The sequence below is a fragment of the Camellia sinensis genome, unplaced genomic scaffold (genome assembly GCF_055761805.1).
Source record: "Camellia sinensis isolate YWXY unplaced genomic scaffold, ASM5576180v1 Unanchor10, whole genome shotgun sequence".
Taxonomy (NCBI): domain Eukaryota; kingdom Viridiplantae; phylum Streptophyta; class Magnoliopsida; order Ericales; family Theaceae; genus Camellia; species Camellia sinensis.
In genome coordinates this window covers 1,510,946-1,533,064 of record NW_028128988.1, presented here as the reverse complement: position 1 = coordinate 1,533,064, position 22,119 = coordinate 1,510,946, and the positions used below count along the sequence as shown (strand labels likewise).

The following is a 22,119-nucleotide window of genomic DNA, read 5'->3' as shown; positions in this document are numbered from 1 at the left end:
CTAACTTGTTTTAGCCGCCCATTTACTACCTCTACAAATTACTAACACAAAGGATTAGATAAGAGTGGTGACTTCAGCAAATTTGATGAATGGGATCACTATATAAATTTAAGTTTTACAAATTTTAAAAACAAAAAACAACTTTTAAACTAAATAACATTTATTGTGTTTGGTTCTAAATTCTTAAAAGTAGCTTTCGAGTTGTTTTTTTTTTTTTTTTTTTTTTTAAGTGAATTACATATATATATATATATTAGTAATTTTTTTAGATGCACCTAAAAATAAATTTTTTTGTGAAAAATGTACAGAATTTTTTAATTTTTTATATTTATTCAATTTTTTTATTAAAAAAAATCACAAATATTTTACTTTTTAAATGTATCTAGATTAAGAGAATCTAAAAAGAAAGAAAAAAATCTACTTAAAATATTTAAAAAATTCACCAAAGATGAGTAACCTCAAATACAAAAAAACTCAAAGAAAATTTTGAAAATTGTTCACTAAAGAGAGAAAAATTTGTGTCCCAATGATATCTTCAATCTTATTCAAGTCCATGTGGAGAGCGATAACAAGACTGTTATCGAGCTGAGTGTATCCAAATTGGATCCTCCTTGGGACTGTCAAGCCATCATCTATGACATTCTCCATGCTCGAGTGCGTAACAACATTACTTTCTGCTAGTCTCCTAGAGAATCAAATCGTGTAGCTCCTAGAGAATCCTCTTTTGTTGTTTCTGGCTACGCCCTTCCGACATCCGGCATTGACTGAAAATACTTATTGAAGAAACCGTTTAGAGTGAAGGTGTTGACGCCACAAAGTAAACGAGACTGCGGTATAAAGAACCAAACCAAATTGAGGAGCTCGCCTCCTTCTCTAAGCTTCTGAAAATGGTAATTTTTTGGACAACTAATTGCAGCGTAGCATAACATGGCCAACCACAAGATTTTCAATTTTTCCCATTTCACCTCATTATTACCTTCGACAACGAGTTTAGTAATCACATCTTCATAGAAATAATCCATCGCCTCTACGAAACGCAATTTGGCTCCTTGTTCATTTTTACGTTCTTCAAAACGGACAGATGTTGCCCCCCGAATGAATTTTTTTATCATATCTGAAGGAGACCATTCGCGGTCTTCTCCACCTCCTTGTGTTTTCATTACCCTACATATAAGAGTTTTAGAAATTAATTTTTTATTTCTAAAAGTATAAATTTTGTTCTAAAAAATATTTAAGAACTAATTTCAATTGTCGTGTGTATAGTTGCAAAAGGTCATCTCGAAAACTACGAAAATGAGTTTTTAGGAACAAAATTTGAAAAAATATCGTTAATAAATGCACTTTTAGGAACAAGATAATTTGTTCTCAAATATTTATTTTTTGAGACAAAACTTTTAGTTTCAAAAGGCTAGTAATTCACCGCTAAATGTTCAAATTTTATTGTTAAAAATAAAATAATAACACTTTTTGTGATAAAAATATTTTGTCCTTAAAAAGTAATATTGTCCCTAATTTTTTTGGTCTCAAATCATAATTTCTTGTAGTGATAACATCCGTAATATACATGAAACAAAAACTGTAATATACCTGAAACAAAGACAGACGTAGCTTATGAAATCCTTCAAGTGACTATCCGATACAACAACAGGCAACAACGAATGGCAGGTGAGGAGTAGATACATCATGTACTTTGATAGAGTTTTGCATGTCTCCTTGTCATCAGAACGTCCAGATGAGTTAGCACTATTTTGGGAAGTGTGTGTATCACCATAACGGTAGCATATAACTGTTATGATGTGCATTATAATAATTTGGTCATGAAAAGCTGTAGAGCCAAAGAACCTCCTAGGGTCAATTGAGATATACACACTAGTCATATCTGTGGCCCTATAAATAAATTGAAAAATCATGGTATATAGCGTCGGACGGATACACACACTAGTCGTACATGAGCCCCAATAGAACTTGCCTTGAATCCCCAAGCTCTTAAGTATTCTACTCCATTTTGAACGCTTGTCTTCCTCTTCGAATAGATCAATTTGCCCCATCTTTTCAGACCACTTCTTTTCAAAAAACCAAGGACATTTCTGCCGCAATCGGTTTGCCCATTTGCCTCCGCCACACTTGATTAGCCAAAGCATCGCCCAATCAGAGAATAATAACAAAATGACTGCATAAATCTCCAAAGCCAGAGCTCCGACCAATAATACCCCTGTGATGACAATATCAACCATGGAGTAGTGCTGCTCGTGCCACTTCGTTTCCATGGTGATAAGCCGGAAGAGTCCTACCAACACAGACACCGTACATATGAAGCTGATAGAGCGAAAAATGCACCCACTCTTGGTAAATGCTATGGGTGCTTTTGTGTATAACAAATCGTACATGAGCCCCATTTCAACCTCCAATATATCCCCAATATTTGTATCACCATCCAGATCCATTGCATACAGAGAAATTTCTTCTGAATCCCTGCCCATGAATTCATATCTACCGATGTCATAATTCTCTATATAACCTTTAAATCTCCTCACCAGCATGCAGCCCATACTTAAAACTTTTTCTTCTCTCTCCTCTGGTTTGATAGGGCGAACAAGACTATCTATGTCATAATAAAAGGGTACAATGTCTCCTGATTTATCACAGCATGCTAACTTAAGAGCCCATGTTCTCTCCCCATACTTAATAATTCCAGCTACAAACGTCGGAATTAACATAAATGAAAACCAGTAATGCCTCCAAGATATAACAATGACATAAATTGCCCCAATAGCTTGAACACCCATGCCCACAAAATGCCTTATCCACAATTGATTATCTTCCAAAGAATAAGCAGTTATGGTATCTGGACCACCAAGATGCAATAAAAGCAAGGGAGCCCATAATGCCTGTAATGCATTAGGAACATCATTTTGGGTACAAGAGAGCTTGCCAAGGGCAAAAGTTGCCACCGAATCGGCCATTATGTAGGCCAACCAGACAATCACATTAATCCATTGTGACGACATATTCTTTCTGCGTTTGCCAAAGACAAAAAGAATGATTTGTAAAGTGAGACTAAGTAAAACTAGCATCCGAATCACATCCCATTGTATCTTCCACGATGCTGGAATCAGATTCATCACGCCCTTCTCTTCTTTATCCACATAGAGAGAAAATTAAGTTACTCTAAGTAAACATGGATGGATAAATATGAATTAAACATTGTTATCCAACTAAAAAAAATTAGACTCACTTTTTAAATTTAATGATGTGGCACTTAATTAGAATATCTAAAATAACATTCTCTATTATATCTTCTCTATTATCAATAAATCAACTCACTTTCACATCATTAAGTCTAAAAAGTGGACTTGTATATCATTTTCCATCGTGGTAACGCATTATAATTGAGAATGAATATTCAAAAATTTCTACAACACAACTCTTCTTCTTCTTCTTTTTTATATTATTTTTATTGTGCACCATATGCAAATTATAATAATTTATGTTGTCGATAGTACTACAAAGTGTCTTAACCAAACCACTTTCAGTCAAAACGAAAGAAATCAAAATGGGTCATAACTAAATATCCTAATAAATTATAATTAACACCACAATGAATTATAGTCAACATTAAAATGAGTCATACCCAAACACCACTTGCATCATAACTAAAGACTTTTTTAATCATAACCAAAATAACAATCACAATTAAAAAAAAAATTAAAAAAAAAACAATAATCACTAACTTTTGCAGGTAAAAAAAATAACAACAATGATAAATCAAAACAAAGTCCTAACCAATACCCTAATAGGTAGTAACAAAGTCAAAACCAGTACTCCTTTTTTGAGGTGTGTTTTCATAGAATTTCCCATTAAAGTGAGGAGAAATGTTATAAACTTATAACTTAAGTCTCTCAATTTACTCACAGAGGCATAATAAGAGAATTGGACACCTTATATGATTGAATTTGTAACATATCAAAATTGACACATAATCTATCAACTCATTGTGAGGCTTAAATTATGAATCTTAATCTTTTTTCTAAAATCAATTAGAGGAACACGTATTTTTCTTTCCTATTTAAAATTAATGTGCAACGTCGTTCATTGACAATTAATAATGATTAAAAAGAGAACATGTCATAATTTTTTTATTTTCATCCAAAACACTAATTTTGAAAAGATAACACTTGATGTGGATTCAACTAGTTAACATAGTTTCATTTAATATTATATCTAGTTAGGGTGTTAATCGATAAATTAATTAATATTTCTAAGATTACTGCGAAATAATTGTCTTGGTTTATGTCTAACTTTTGAATCACCTCACCTATTTATTTATTGGTCTTGCTAATAATATAGCCCTAAGGACTATCAATAAGAAACACAAAATGCAAAAAAAAAAAAAAAAAAATTATAATCTAAATACACTTTTCACATATTTTTAAAAATTAAAACAAATAGAAGGGTTAGATATCATTAAAAAAAAAAGATATAATTTAAACAATATATATTTTTAAGAATGACACGTGTATTTTTGAATGTGACATAAAAATATGCACTACACATTTTTTAAATTTATTTTTATATGTGCCATGCAAAATTTCTGTTTTTGATTAATAAATGCATTGTAATTATTCTGACCGCTAAAAAGTTTATAATTCTTTAGACACCATATATATTGTTTAGTTTTGAAAACTAAAAATAGATATATTTTGACTCAGACCTAGGTTAGATATGATGACTAAAACATTGATAAATTTCTTTTTTGATTTTCGATATTATATTAAGATTTTTAAATTTCAAAAAATCATATATATGGTTAGATGGACCTATATTTCTATGATATTTGTACTTCTTAATATTTTTAAAATTTTTAGAAAATAAGATATTTAGATTAATATTTTAGAGCCCATAGACATTTTCAGACGAAATTTAATTTTTAATCGGTAAATATTTTTAGAAATATTTTTATAACAAAATAGGAAATATGTATATATTATTTTGGTATATTTATTAACATTTTAAAACTTTAATTAAGAAATTATATATTTATTCTTAAAATAAGTCTAATATCTATTGTATCAATATTAAAGTATATTTATATCTAAAAAACCATATAAGACTAAAGCAAGCTAGTCTATAAACTATATTTTTAGCTTAAAACCCGAAAAAATAAGTGATAATTCCATTTAGAAAATATTCATAATTATAAATATAAATTCTATCAATTTTCTTTTAATGTTTTTCTCAATAAAATTAGGTCATTTGATAATTATACTTGGTAGCTAAAAATTTCATTCATATTTTCCATTTAAATATTTTTCAATTATATATAATTAAAATTTTATTTAGACTTTTCTTTTAAATCTCAAAATAGATGTAACATAGATGTGGTCAGAATTTTATTTTTGACTTTCCATTTACAAATTTTTAAATTACGGAAAAAAGAAGAAGAAGATAGGCCAATAGTTTTATATCATGTATATTTTATGACACACATTTTAAAATTTTAAAAATAAAATATTGCAGGCTTGGATATTGTGAAAAGGCATAGTTAAAATCATAAGTATTTTTAAGTACAACACATTTATTTTCTTATGTGACAAAAAAATATGCACAGCACACGTATTTTTCGTTTTAATTTCTCTTTGATTAACAAACGTGCTATAAATATTTTTATGCCTAAATGTTTTTTTAATTCTATAGATGCCACATCAATTGTTTAGTTTCAAAAATAAAAATAGAAAATTTTGAAATAAATATTTTTAAAATTTAAAATTATATAAGACTAATTTCATATTTGGAATTTTTTTTTAAGATTATTAAATTTCAAATTAGAGATGGCTAAATTTCTTTTTTGACTTTCTATATTAAGAATTTTGAATTCCAAAATTATAGATATGGTTAGATGGCCAATATTTCTATGGCATGTGCATTTTTTAAAATTTAAAAATTTAATAAATTTAGATTAATACTTTGGAGCTCATAGAACATTTTCAGATGAAAAGTTTATTTTAGGGGGAATTATGGTACAACAGGACAAAAAAATTTACAAAAACATGTGGGATGCGAGTGATTTTATGATGAGATACAAGTGAAGTGCTCTTGTACCCCTCTATATTTGTGTAAAAAAATATTTTTTTATTCTAATGGGATATAATACCGCTTTCATTTCACTTAATCTGCTTGTTTGGCAGAAATTATAATCAGCTTATTTCAGCTTTCAGCTTAATTTAAGCTATTTTGATGTGTTTAGTTTAGCCCTGTTTGGTAGAGCTGTGGGAAAGTGCTTATACCTTATGCCTAAACAGCTTATAGCTTATAACTTTCAGCTTAAACTGATTTCCAGCTTATTCTTAAAGCATCTCCTGCCCCACTCAAAGAATAAGCTGATTTCTGACTTCCACAAAGCTATAAGTTATAAGCTATAAGCTAAACCAAACACATCAAAATAGCTTAAATTAAGCTGAAAGCTGAAATAAGCTGTAAATAATTTCTGCCAAACAGGCACTTTAACTTATAGCTTATAACTTATAGCTTTTTGGAAGTCAGAAATCAGCTTATTCTTTGAGTGGGGCAAGAGATGCTTTAAGAATAAGTCAGAAATCAGCTTATGTTCATAGTTATAAGCTATAAGCTGTTTAGGCATAAGCTATAAGCACTTTTCCACAGCTCTACCAAACAGGGCTAATATATAGTATGATTATGGTACACACCCTTAAAATGTGTGCACTATATACACCTTATAATTTTAAAATAAAATGACATAATTTCGTATTTTCTGACTCATAACTTTAAAAAAATTATATGATAACTAAACACAATATTGAGGCATAACTAAAAAACTCATGAGTCATAACTAAAATAATGTCATAATTAAAGAAAAAATGACATAATTAAAAATGCATATGATATACTCTTTTTAATGATGTGCATATTAAAATTTCCCATAGTTATAAATCGATCGATTATTCAATAGTAAAATAGATAGGAGGGGCCGACTAGCACGAGACAACCCTCTCTCAGCATTAATTATGTGAGTATTTACCTGTTGGAAAATCAAATACGAGATCTTAAACAGGCTCAGCAACGTTGGGAACCGCAACAAGGGATCTGTAAGTAACTCCCTCAAGTAAGAAGTTTCATTTGATGCTACCATATAAATTGTTTCTACATTATTTTGCAAAATATTGAACCTCAAAAAACATTTCTCATAAACAACATTGTTCAGGCATTATATAGGGATAACAATAATGTAGGACAAATCAAGATTAACTTTATAGAAGTTAAAACCTCACTTGGTGACTCCTGCAATGATATTAAATTCTTGTTGTGGCTAACATGCAAACTAAAAAATAGAAGCTAGAAAATGCCAACTAATTAAAAAGAAAAAACATATATTCTTAAAGAGAAATTAATTTATAAGTCCTATTTGGAAGACTTATTTAATGTGAAGTCCTATAAATTTTCTTATAGAGTTTGAAATCCTATTTAAATAGGAATGTGTTCCATAAGGTCCTATGAATTATAAATGAATGATATTACTATACTTTTATACCCAAATTTGTTTTCATATTGTATCTTATTTTCTCATTCATTATATCACGTATGGGAAGGTTTTTAGGAAAGAGAAGTCTACAGGCAGCGATTGCGCGAGTTTTTTTTCCTTGATAACGAGATTCCTAATGGATTTTCAAAATGCTGCTTAAATATATATGGATATGGTCGATAATATGATGAAATTTAAGGGTTGTGTGTTGATTCTTTTGACAAATTTTGACTCTAATCGGTTGAGAGGAAGAGGTATTAATTTATTTATTTTTTTTTTCAAAGTGTGAATTGTTCATTTTTAATAGAGTATTGATAATCTATTACACTCATTGATAGGCACACGTTGGACAATGTTCTGATTGAATGTGTATATTTAATATTGTGATGGTTGATGCGTTTTGATATGTTGGATGTGTGGGGTGGGGTGGTGTGTATAGGTTTGAGGGTTGGGTTGGGGGTATAAGGTTTAAGGGTTGGGTTGGGGGTATATGGTTTTGTACTTTGGAACCTGGATGATCGTGTTACGATGCATGTTACATTTAGTGTGTGACGTTAACCTACATACATCATGTAATAGGTGACATTTATGTTTTTGCTCAGTTGTATATGTATTTGAATATATATCGTGTCTTTGTTGTAATCAGTATTTACATATATGTCACAGTACATTGCGTAAAATTATTAGAGATTTGGGTTTGTAATTGAATGTGGATTGAATCTTATCGCTTGATGTTGAAGTTACGCTGGTTGGAGGTGATGATGGTTCAATACATGGGTTGGGTTAGAATATTACATGTTACACTTAGGAGGTTACATTATTCGTAATTCAACGGTGGAATATTGGAATGTCACGTTAAGTTTGGGATGAAAAGCATATGAGAATGTCACGGTGGGTTTGGAATGTTACATGTTACATTTACGTTGGGTTTGAGATAAGAAGCATTTGAGAAGGTCACGTTGGGTTTGGGAATGTCACATTGAGTTTAGGATGTTATATGCTACATTTATGGTTTAAATTTCAAATTTCTAACCATATAGATATGATCACAATCTATGGTAACATTTGATTCCCCATATATGGTATTTCCATTAATCAAGTTATTTTGAATTTCCAAAGTATATGAGAATGTCACATTGGGTTGGGATGTTAATATTACATTTACGTTTTGAATTTTAAATTTTCAACCATATAGATATGATCACAATCTATGGTAACATTGAATTTATCATATATGGTATAGCCATTAATTATGTTATTTTGAAATTCAAATTTCTGACTATATAGATACGATCACAATCTAGGGTAATATTGGATTTCTCATATATTGTATTGCCATTTTTTGTAATTCAAATTTCTAACCATATAGATAGAATCACAATCTATGGTAACATTAAATTTTCCATATATGGTATTATCATTAATCAGGTTATTAATTAATTAAGATTGGGGGTAGATGTGTCTACAAGAAAATCATAGGACCTATTAGGTTATAAGTTTTTTCATAGGATCATATCATGTATAAGTCTTCCAAATAAGATTTATAAATAATCTACACATTCTTAAAAGGAAGAAAAGAAAAACTCTTTCGTACCGCTATATAGTAGCCTGTGATGACTTGAAAGCAAGAAGATAAATGATGATATGGTACTCCATATTACCTCCCAATCCTTATATTTATACAGAAACAAAGTGCCTGCATGGGAAGTAAAATTTTAACCTATTTTAGGCTAAAATTCATAAAAAGACAAAATAGGTTAAAATAACCAATAAGACAAAATGTCACATCCAACCTATAATCATTTCATTTTTTCACTCACAAACATCACATTCAATTATAAAAAAAAAATCAAATCATCTTCCCAAACACAAAAATTTTAACCTACTAAAATAACCAAAAACTAAAATAACTTACTAAAATAATAGCTTCCCAAACACCCACAAAAAAGAAGTGCGTAAATTACATGCTTGCATTTTGGTTTAGGAAAAAAATGAGGAGAGAGCAAATTACTTGCTTGCAATCTGATTTAAAGAAAAGGGAGAACAAATTACTTGTTTCTTACATTTAGATATACAAAGACAGTGTATCAAAGGACAAAGAAGAAAAATAAAAATAAAACAATTTACTAGCTTGAAATCTAGTTTAGAAAACAAAAACGGATTTAACCAGCCATATGGTGTTTAAAATTTGAGGAAATACCATTTTACCCCTCAAACTTTAACGCATTTTTTAATTTCACCCTCAGATTTTGATTAATATCAAATTTACACCAAACTTTCTACATTTTGATCAATTTGGCCACTGTCGCTACATTTTATCTACAATTGGACGAAATGTGTCGACGTGACACCAAAATTCATTTGGAATTTCATTGTACCCCCAAATTATACCTTAAAAATCAATTTACCTAGAGTGGCCCGGGTTTGGGGCTGACCCATTTTATGTTATCAGGCTGGGACATGGGGTTGTCCCAGGTGGTTGTGGCCTTGTTGAATTGGGCTGGGGCCTTAGGGTGTCTTGGGAGACTTTCTGTCTTGAGCAGGTCACGTTTGCAACCATGGGGCTCGCGGCCATGACGATCTGGATTAAAGGTCACGCCCGTGATGGGCCGCGACTGGCTACGACCAAAACTGGGGTTCAGGTCTTTGTATAGGGGAGTGAGTGTGTTGCCTGCGCTAGGCCACGGTGTTAAGCAGCGAGTAAGAGGGTCGCTCCCTCGCTCAGGGTGGTCGCGCCCGTAACCAAGGTGACTGGGCGGTTGCGCCCACAGTGCTGGAGGTCGCGCCTGTGACCTACTGAGGTGGCAAGTCTGCACCAACGATGGTTTAGACTGAGGCCACGATGGTTCGTGTGTTTAAGTCCGTCAGTGCACTAAAAAGTCACTTTTTGAGATATTTTCTCTCTTTTCTCTCTCATGTCCTCCATAACCAAGCTCCCAAGCTCTTCTACCCCAATTTTCATCTCTTTTGAGTGATTTCCCGCCTCTAGTTCTATTAATCAAAACGTAGAGGATCGCAAGAGCATTATTTTAATCTGAGCGGATTATGTTTTTGTCGCTGTTGATTTTTTTCGACTTTCTCCTCGCCACTTCAAGAGGTAGGGATTTCTTTGTTCTTTTTGAATACCTCGTCTATAGATAGACATGTGATAGATTTTATTGCTTAAAAAATCATATCTATTATGGATTTCTTTGAAAATCAAGAAAGGGGATCTAAGGTTTGATATTTGGGGTTGAAATTGTTAAATTGATTGTTGTTTGATTAATTGGGGAGTAGTTTAACATGTTTATGTTGACAGAGAGAGAAAAAGTCCTAATTTAATATTATTTACTTAATGAATTAAAAAGGAGTAAATGTGAATAATGGTTGTGTTTTGTTTAATATGGATTGTGCAAATGTGTTAATAGCTAAAAGTGAAAATTAATCATGATACTAGAATTGGTTTGGATTAATCATGTTAAGTCGAGTTGAGTTATGGCTTTGATATCTATAGATTTTAGTTTATGAAATGAAGAGAATGGATATTGGATAAAGATTAGAGTATGGTAATTTAGAAAATGAGAAAATAGATTTTGAAAAGAAAATGAAATCATAACACATTCTAAATTTAGAAATGAACTTGAGGTTAGATTATGAACATTTTATTTACTAATGTTGTAATGTTGTTGTTGGACTTAAGGTCTCATGAAAATTAGATCATTGTATTACAGATATAAAGTACATGTATTTAGAGGTTTTGTATTTAGTCATCAGTGGAGGATGACACTACTGTGTTGAATAGATTATACGTATGTATTACACTTGTGTTATTTGTGCTCTTAACATGTTGTGATGGTTGGCAATGTATACTGTGCTGACAATAAGAGGTACCATTATCTTCCAACTAGCGCCTAGAGAATTGGCTGGGCTTAGAATGAGAGGTACCAGTACCTTCCAGCTAGCGCCTGGAAAACTTGGTAGAAGTACCATTTCCTTTTAACCGGTGTCTAGTAAATTGACATTTCGTTATAGAAAGGTGTGTCATTGGCTTACTGTACTAAAGGCAAGTAGAGCATACTATTGTTTATCATTATTGTCTCAGTGTATCTGTGTATGTCATACGTTATGATGGTTATGGTTCAGGAAGGCCAGGTTATCTTATATGTTGAGTAAGTAGTTGTTGGGTGTTTGTTGTTTTCATTTTTGTGTTAGATGTTTATGTGTACATATGGGCGTATCAAATTAATTGTTGAAAGTATCCTTTTAACTTGGGCTTAAGGCTCGGAAATATGATGAACGTATTGGAGACGAACGTAGGTTATGTATTGAGTTTGTGAATAATGTGAAGAAATTGGATTTTTGTGAACATGTTTCAAAAACAAAACGGTTGTTATGTGATATTTTTGAAATGAAAAATGAGAAGGAAATGTGAACCATCTGTATTGTTGAAAGAATTGGATGATTTTGGAAAAAGTATTTATGTAAATATACTTTGGTTACAAACCATCACATTATTTATATAGTATGAGTTGAAACATTCATGATCATAACTATCTGTAAGTTGTTATTGTTTAGATCATGTTAGAATCCCTACTGAACTTTATGTTCATCCCATGTTACTAATTCTTTTTTAGGTGAATGTCGAGAAGTGTATCAAGATAGAGGATCTTCTTTATCTGGTGGCCGCAGGCCTTTTATTTATTGGCAGAATGTCATCGTTGTAAAAGGGCCGAACCCTTCCTTTTATATGTAATGATGTGAGCTTACGGACAAATTATTTAATTGTATCTCTTGTTGCATTCATTATATATTCGAAAGAGAGAATCTCCATTTATTTATCCTTGTTAATGTTTAGAATTTCTGTATGTTAGCTTTGAAATTGCATTATAAAAATAGATTTGATAATGACATCCGTGAAATAAAAAGTGAGGCGTTACATTGCACCCCAAATATAAAAAAAATAAATTTAAATATTTAATAAATAATTTTTTATCTCAATAATGAAAAAATTAATTTTTTTTTATATTTGGGTGGCAAATTGATTTTTAAGGTATAATTTTTGGGGGAGAGGGGGTAAAATAAAATTTCAAATGAACTTTAATGCCTCGTCAGGACAATCCGTCCAATGGTGGACAAAATGTGATGGCCGGGGCTAAATCGATCAAAAATTTGAAAGTTTGGGTGTAAAATTAATATTAATCAAAATCTGTGAGTCAAATTGAAAAACGTGTGAAAATTTGATGGACAAAATGATATTTTCTCTTAAAGCAACATTTGTCTTGCACTTGACATTTAATAGAATTTAGCCCATTGACCAAAACTTTTGCACCGTACTAAGAGGTCAAGAGTTCAATACCTCCTAGTTGCGTGAGGGTCCTATTCGCCTCGCAGTCGTTTTGGGTATCTCTTTCTTTCTTTGGGAGTCTATTTGTAGTTCTTTATGTCATAATTGTTAATTCAAACTACTTCAATGTTTTGAAACTAAAATGTAATTAAAAAAGGGTTAACTACACTAATGATCTTCAAAGGACACGTTATACTATATTTTAGTCTCAATTTTTAATTGTTCCATTTTTGATCTCAAATTATGTGATTTATTACACTTTAATCTATGACGTTAATGTCATTCAAAATCAATAACACAAAAAAAGCATTTTAAATTTTTTTTTATGAAACTCAACAAAGTCAAAATAACAGATAACAAAGGCTTGGTGGAATTAATGAAATAATATGATTAAAGTTTAAAAATTAAGGGAAATGAAACTGATCCATTTGTTTAGGTGGAAAATATTTTTAAATGGAAAATATTTTTTACAAAAAATTTTTTCCAAGAGAAAGCATTTTCCCATATTTAGTGGTGGTGGTGGTGAAATGAAGGTGGAGGTGGAGGTGGAGGTTATGGCATGGTGGTCAGGCATTGATGGCGGTGATGGTGGCAGTAGCCGTGGCCATGGTGATGGTGATGGTGATGTGGTGGTGAAGGTAAAGTAACGGTGGTAGTGTGAAGGCATTGGTAAAATTTTAGTCTGAAAAACGTTTTCTATATTTTAAAAGTGAAAAGTATTTTCTATCCATATAGACTTATTTTCTATTGATTATAGAAAATATTTTTCGTTAACTTTCGTTTTCTATTAGTTCAACTACCAAAAAATATCAAAAAAATATTTTTCAGAAAATGTTTTCCGACCAAACTCAAAAGACTGCCTGCCATTTCTTTTGATAGGTTTGGGGGATGTTGTTTTGACGTGCCCAACCATTCATGAAGTTAAGGCAAGTTAGGGTTTTTAATATTTAAATAATTTTTATTAATTTTTATATTATGAAATATTTTATGAAAATTATATGTTTAATTCTTGTAAAGACAAATTATATCGATAGTCCTTTTATTTTGCCGCTTATGTCATTTTGGTCCTTACACTTTCAATTGACACAATTTTGACCCTTAATTTTAAATTATGTCAATTTGATTGAATTGATAACGTCGTTAGTGTTTTTGACTGAAAATAATTACTGGTTGAGGTAACTCATTGAAATTAGTAAATTTATAATTTTACTTTCAAAAATATGACACATACCACTTATAATGCATATTTTTCATAAAAAAAATATCCAGAATTGTAATCAATTGAACTAAATTAAAACAAAATTATAAGTATATTATCAAAATCGAGTCAATTGAAATTATAATAACTAAAAAAAAAAAAAAAAAAACCAAAACATAAGAATTACCGTCTCAATTTGTTCTCTTTGTAATCAAAATTCTAAGTGTTAATATTGAGAGCACTTTTGGATAATGATTTTTTTAGTCGAGCTTGAATATGAAGTTTTTATTTATTGATCCTTCAGAAAATGAGTGTTTTTTTCATTTTTTTTTATTTTTTTTTATGTATCATTACTCAGAATAAATTTTTTTTTCTGAGCCTCTTGATAAAGAATATTTTTCTCAATTTTTACAATTGAAGACTTTTGGACACAGGTTATTTGGCTGGGACTTGATAAACAATGAATTTCTTAGGGCTTGTTTCACATTCAAATCAAGTTTTGAGCGCTCAAAATCAAAAATTGTTTGGTTTTATAATTTTTCGAAATTATTAATTTTTCTATCTCCTCTCTACTTCTCTCACATCATACATATCAATTAATTTTTTTTTCTCTCTCTCTCCTCTATTCCATCATATATATTAATTAATCACTTTTTCTCTCACACCCATCTATTCATCTACCAAAAAAAAAAAAAAAATCACAAATCATCCCAAATTACAAAACTTTCTATCTATACTATTATTAAGTAAATGTCTCAATTGGTGTAGTAAAACACGGCTCTCCTCATGCCATGTGGTAGCATTTCTTATTTTAAAAAAATTACACAAAGAGGTGAGCAAGATTTAAACCCATGATCATCATGAGTTTAAGACAAGAGAACTTATACCACTTAAACTAAATACATATAATTACATCAATTTCATTATTATTTTATTTATTTGAATTACACACGCAATGCATGTGTCACCATCTAATTTTTAAAATATACAATCAAATAAATTTTAAAAACTCTTTTAAAATACATATTTTTTAAAATTGATTTTAAAACCAAACCAAAGCAAACGGATCCTTTTAGTCTTTTGGGCGAGGAAAGTATTTTTTTGTTGGATCTTTTAAAAATGACAAATTTTATTTTTTATTATTTTTATTTTTCAATTATTATGCGATACGGGGACTAAAGCCATTGTTTGAATGGCCTACTACGACATGAGTTGGCCGGGTGTTTGACCGTCATGGCCGGACTGAGTAGTTGTAGGCGAATCAGTTTCTATATGTGGAACCAAAGTATATCAATATCAAAGTACCAATATCAAAGTACCAAAAGGACGAGAATAAATTACTTGCTTATGCTTTGGTTTATTAAAAAAAAAAAAAATGATAGAACAAACTACTTGCTTGCAGTCATGTATATAAAATTTCGACCTAGATCTTACCATTTTAAGAGCTTATGATTCATTTAGGTACAATTGATCTGGACTATGTAAAAAATTTCTTATAGGTAAGATCTTTTGATCCTGATAATGTGATCTTATAAGATTGTGAAATTTCGATTCGAATCCGATCCTATTTACGAGTCTTATTTTGTATTCTATGGCATATTTTATTATAAATTTTATATTTGTTGTCTATATATCAATTTATGTGGTCAAAATAAATAATAAAAATCAAGTAGTATTAAATCAAATAGACTAAGAAAAATAAATTAAGAAACAAACATTTAAATATTGCAATAATTTAAGAAAACTAATTAGTCTGAAAAATAAATTTAGCTTTAGCGGACTCTAAGGAGGGTAATATGATTGCAACTTTACTCCAATTTTTGGAGAGACTATTTTTGTGATTCAAATCCGCTCCACCAAAGATGGTAACGACAAATCTTATCATTCGGTTAAGCCACTCTTCTGAGTTCTTAATCTATTTTTATATCCAATTTTGTTAAATATTTTTTCTACACTTCTTATATGCATTATTGTAGATTGTAAAGTATTTTGTTATAGAATTCTCATTCTTCACTTTCTTTTTTGATGAAATACAAAACTTTTACCATCGAGTTTCTATTGTATAATATTATATGTAGATACTTCTTAAAAAATATAGGCTCATTTTGTATATACTTCTTAAAAAATATTTGTTTAAATTAAATTATTACTTAATTTGTCTTTTTTAGTAGGATCTTACTATCCTCGATCCAATTTTACGATCAAATCTGTAAAAATCTCCTACGATCCAACATAAGATTCCGATTTTAACAACCTTGCTTGTAATCTAATTTAGAAAAAGGGAGAACAAATTACTTGCTAGTTCATTACATTCATATATACAAACAAAGTGCATTAAAAAATTTTTTTAAAAAAAGTAAGCAATTTACTAGATTGGAAAGAAAACAAAATAGAGTCTAACAATATCCGAATGCAACAAAACAGAATCTAACAATGCCATGGCGTTTAAATTTGAATTTGGAGTGATTGTTGTGATTTATGCACAGCGTCACTGTTGTACGATCAATGGGGTTTATTTTAGGTCCTATTTCAATATTTGAATTGTTCACTTTTTTTAGGGTATATCAAATAGAATATATTTGTAAAAAATTAAATTGATCGGATATCGATAATTTTTTTATCTAATTACATTTGTATTTTAAAAAATGAATGGTTAATGTGATTTTGTGTGTAAAACTAAATACAAATGCAATTAGATGAAATGACTACCAATATCCGATTAATTTAATTTTTTTAAAGTATATTCTGTTCAATATGCTCTAAGAATTGATAATTCATGTTATCAAAATAAGGCCCAAAGTAAGTCCAATTAGCCGCACATCAATGACTATTGTGCTTTATGCACAGCAGCTACCCATCTCCCTTAAAATTTGGCAACATTTGTCTGTCTGTTAACATTTAACAGAATTAATCCATTGGCAAGCTCTTAAAGGGTGTGTTTGATTGGGGGGATAAGGGGGGGGACTATCCACTGTTTGGACTCCATGTCCAGCCTCCCTCCTTATCCGTCGTTTGATTTTTTTTTAGTCCGGCGGACTCCATGTCCGGCCGGACTCCATGTCCCCCATATGGGGGACTATCCTATCCTGGGGGGGTGGGATTGTTTTGGGGGGACTAATCACTGTTTGGATTAGATGCAAAAATGACAATTTTGACCCTCTACTATTTAATTATGCATTATATTTAATAAAATTTAAATGTCTCAATTTAAAAATAAAATAATTTTATTTAACTTTTTATATTAATGTTTTATTTATTTAATTTTTTAAAATAATTTTTTATAGATATTTTATTGATGTTTTATTTTAAAATTTTGTTTATGTTTTATTTAATTTCATTATTTAAATTTAATAGATGTTTTATTTAAACAATTAAATGTTTAATTTCAACAATAAATAATTTCATTTATTTAAATTATGTTTTATTTAAACATTTGTACATCAACATGTTTATTAAATTATTTCAACATCTGTACATCAACATGTATATTTATTTAACATCTATTAAATTATGTTTTAATACGTCAACATTTGATTACATCTACATTTGTTAATTGTTAATTACATCAATATTTGTTAATTGTTTAAACATAATATGTACATCAACATTTATTTAATTGTTAATTGTTAATTGTTTAAATATAATCTGTACATCAAAATAATTTCAATGTTAATTGTTTAAATAAAAATTTAAACATTTAACCATTAGTATGTTTAATTTCAACAATAAATTTTTATTTGTTTAAATAAAAATAATCTATACCAGTCAAATTTTTTTATCAATATTAGTATGTTTAAATATCTTTAAACAAAATTTAACCATTAGTATGTTTAATGTTTACTAAAAATAATTAAAATATTAAAGATATGTTTAATATTGCTATTACTTAGTAAACAATTGAAAAAGGATAAAATAGTCTTTTGTTCATTTATCCTATCCAGTCCGTCCAACCAAACGTTGGATTCACTGAAAATAGTCCTATCCAGACATTTAATCTCATGAAAAAACAAACACAGGATACATATCCAATCTGACCAAATAGTCCGGGGGATTCACAGTCCCAGGACTCAAGTCCGATGGATTGTAATCCCCCTTTTCCAGTCCGTCCAATCAAACACACCCAAACTGTACTAAGAGTTTGAAGAGTTTGACTCTTTCCCTCTGGACGAGGGTTGTATTACCCTTATAATCATTTGGGGTATCTCTCTCCTTCTTCGACACTTTATTTGTAGTTATCTGTGCTATAATTGTTGATTACTACGTGTCACTGTATTGAGATACATTGTAATTTTTTTTAAAGGATAATTACACTGATGGTCCTCAAAGCATACATTACGTTACATTTTAAATCTCAATATTTTAATTGTTCTATTTCAAGTCACAAAGTATCCGATCCATTGCACCATATTCAAAATGAGTAAAAAAAAGAAATATTTATAAAATTTTACATGAAATTACAACAAAATTAAAATGATCAATAATGAGGAGCCTAATAGGTTTGACTTGGTGCCTCTAGTCCCCGTCAATGCTCGATTTTAGAAAGAAAAAATATTTATATTAATTTGATGGGTCTAAATAAAATAATAACATTAGGTTGTTTTACAATACACATTTTTTTTTTAGAGAGTATATACCATATGTAAGTTATGTCATCTATATCATAAATATTATAATTAAATCACTTTTATACTCAAAATTAAAAACAATAAAATGGATCATGATCAAATATCACTTATGACATGACTAACCCTTTTTCGTGCATAAGTAAAATAATAATTACAATAAGTTACAACACTAACAATTTAAGGTTTTAAAAACACAAATTTAGATATAAAATCACTTTTTAGATATGTAATTTTTTTTGTCAAAAATAGCATTATTGCATTTTTAAACACAAAATTGGACATTTAGTGATAAATTATCTTTTTGGGAACAAAATTGTATCTAAAAAAATAAATCTTTTTGTGACCAAATTATTATCTCTAAAAATGCATCTATTAGCGACAATATTAAAATTTTCTTGCTAATTTTTTTTTTTTTAAATTTTTGAATTGACATTTTAGCAACTATTGTCATAAAAACACAATTGGTTCCCTTCTTTTTTTTTTTTCTTTTTTTTTTTGAACAAATTTTTTATATTTTGAAACAAAAATTTGGATTTTAAAACTCCTATTTGTCGTAGTATAACCAACTTCACAACATAACTAACGGTCATGACCAAAGACTAATTGAGACATAATCAAATCTACCTCTTGAGGCATAACTAAAATAAAAGAGATATTGACTAATAAGTCTCATATTTTGAATTTGTGATCCATGTAATCTCATATTTTTTCTTATGATCCAGTTAGTCATTTTGAATGTATAATGACTCGTTTGTCTACTACAATAGAGTGCCACATTTAAAAAAAATAAACTAAGAAATTTTCTAGTGTCACATCATACCCGCTACGCTGGAGTCATATTTAGAAAAAGTACACCAATGAATTTTTAATTTTTTTGGAGTATTACACCATGTTTGCTACGTTGTCACATTTGAAAAAAAATACACTAAGAAATTTTTATTTTTTTAGAGTATTGTATCATATCTGCCACGTTAGAATGTCACATGTTACATTTGAAAAAAATACACTAAAAAATTCTTAGTTTTTTTTTGAAATATCACACCATACCCGCCACATCGTCATATTTGAAAAACAGTACACTAAAAAGTTTTTAATTGTCACATCATACGTACCAGAGGGCTGAGCAAGGAATCCGTAAAATCCGTAATCCGATCCACTCCAATCCTATCCGATAGGTTTGAATTGATTTTTTGAATCCGTGGTTCGTTTTCGGATTGAAAATTAAAAATCCGTAGTCTACGGATTGGTTCCGGATTGATCCCTAAGGTTCCGGATTGAAACCGATCCGGACCGTATACAAATAGTCTATATTTTTATTACACATCCTCCCCCATAGTATCTTCTCTTATTCTATATAAAATCTAAACTCAAGCCTAAAATCGTATAATATCTTCTTTTATTACTTTTGTTTGTTGGTTTTTAGTTTTAATTTGTAATGGTCTAAATATTAATTATGAAACTAATTTTCTTATGGTTGTTTAAATTCTAGAATAGTATGTCGCTATTATAGAAAAACATATTGTTATTGTGAAAGTAATATAGCGTTATGTTTATATTTTTATGAAATTAAAGTGTTATATATATATATATATATATATATTTGTTATTTAATTATATGAATCTGTGGTCCTAAACCGATCCAATTCGTATTTAAATGGATTGGTTCGGATTGATTTTATGATTTAAATGGATTGAATTAGTTCCAATTTTTCAAGAACCGTAGATAACAGATTGATCCTGATTTTACCCCAATCCAATCCGATCCAATCCGAACCATGCTCACCCCTAACCTACCACATCATTACATTTAGAAAAAATACACTAAGAAATACACTAAGAAATTTTTAATTTTTTTTGAAGTGTCACATCATATGCATCATATCGTTACATTTGAAAAAAAAAAATACACTATGAAATTTTTAGTTATCACATCATACACGCCAACATCGTCACATTTAGGAAAAATACACTAAGAAATTTTTAATTTTTTTTGAAACATCCCATCATACCCACCACGTTAGAGTGTCAAATGTTTACATTTGGTAAAAATACTGTCACATCATACCTGCCACATCATCACATTTAAGAAAAATACACAAAAAAAATTTTAATTTTTTTTAGAGTGTTACATCATACCCATCATATAGTTACATTTAAAAAAAAAAAAACTAAGAAGTTTTTAATTATCACATCATACCCAACAGCATCGTCACATTTAGAAAAATTACACTAAGAAATTTTTAATTTTTTTTAAACGTCGCATCATACCCACCATGTTAAAATGTCAAATGTTACATTTGATAAAAATACACTAAAGAATTTTAGTATTTTTAGAGTGTCACATGTCACATTTAGAAAAAATACATTAAGAAATTTTTAATTTTTTTGCAATATCACATCATACTCGCCATTTTAGAGTGTCACATTATACATGTCACAGTCATAAAACGGTATAGTTATCTACCAAAATACTACCAAAATCGAAAATAGAACTACACGAAACGAAACTCTCCACTAATAGGACTCAACATATCAATAGAAAAAAACTTAGGACTAATTAAAGTACTTACTTGTGAGAGCATCTCCAATGGAGACGCCAAAGGAGATGCCAAAGCCATAATTTGACAAGTGTGAGAAAAAGGATCTCCATGGTTTACTATTCCTCTTGTCAAATATAAGAAATGTTATTTTTGTTATCAAATTTGACAGGAAATTTGGCATTTGGCATTTGGGAAACATGCCACATCATCAAACATCAATAGATTTTTTACTCCAAATCAGTTGATCCTCTCCCTGAAAAACCTCCCAAAATGTTTGAAATTTTTTTTTTTTTAATCTACAAAGTTCACCATTTTTAAAAAAAGAAACAGATTTCGTTTATTTATTTATGTTCCTTCAATTTATTTATTTCTTTTTTTGAAAATAAATTTCCCCAATTTCTGCATTTTCTAAACACAAATTTATCGGCAATTTCAGAATGATCATTCAAGAACTAGTTCCATAAATTTCACAAATTTTAGTTAAGAACAAATCACAAATTTCATAATGAATTTAGAACAAATCAACTCAAATTTCAGTCAAGAACAAATAAACCCATATTTCACAAATTTATGTAAATTTCTGAAACGAATTTAGAAGATAAATACCTCGAAACCAACATCATCTCGTTTCACAAATTTATGTAAATTTCTGAAACGAATTTAGAAGATAAATACCTCGAAACCAACATCATCTCGACCGCATTCAGACGCTGATAATCATGTTGGACCTTCGAAAACCACCCAAAATCGGAATAATGACTATGGGAGCACCAAGATAAATGGTATTGCAGGCCACAAAGGAGATGGAGAGGTCAATCAACCCCATGAATCAGAGCAATCACTTTACCAGGAAAACATGGAGGAAATCCGACACAGTTGCGTTCGGTTCAGAATGA

The 22,119-nt window shown here is 29.7% G+C and overlaps 1 protein-coding gene across 1 annotated transcript; it reads right to left on the bottom strand.

The window, feature by feature from the left end:
* Nucleotides 1-404: 404 nt before the first annotated feature.
* LOC145814391 (uncharacterized) lies at nucleotides 405-21,835 on the bottom strand. The gene is made up of 5 exons (XM_082911175.1): nucleotides 21,830-21,835; nucleotides 9,132-9,233; nucleotides 7,037-7,101; nucleotides 1,588-2,888; nucleotides 405-1,164 (listed from the first exon to the last, which is right to left on the bottom strand). The coding sequence occupies exons 4-5, from the start codon at nucleotides 2,784-2,786 to the stop codon at nucleotides 738-740; spliced, it is 1,626 nt and encodes a 541-aa protein (XP_082767301.1). The 5' UTR covers nucleotides 2,787-2,888; nucleotides 7,037-7,101; nucleotides 9,132-9,233; nucleotides 21,830-21,835; the 3' UTR covers nucleotides 405-737.
* Nucleotides 21,836-22,119: the final 284 nt, after the last annotated feature.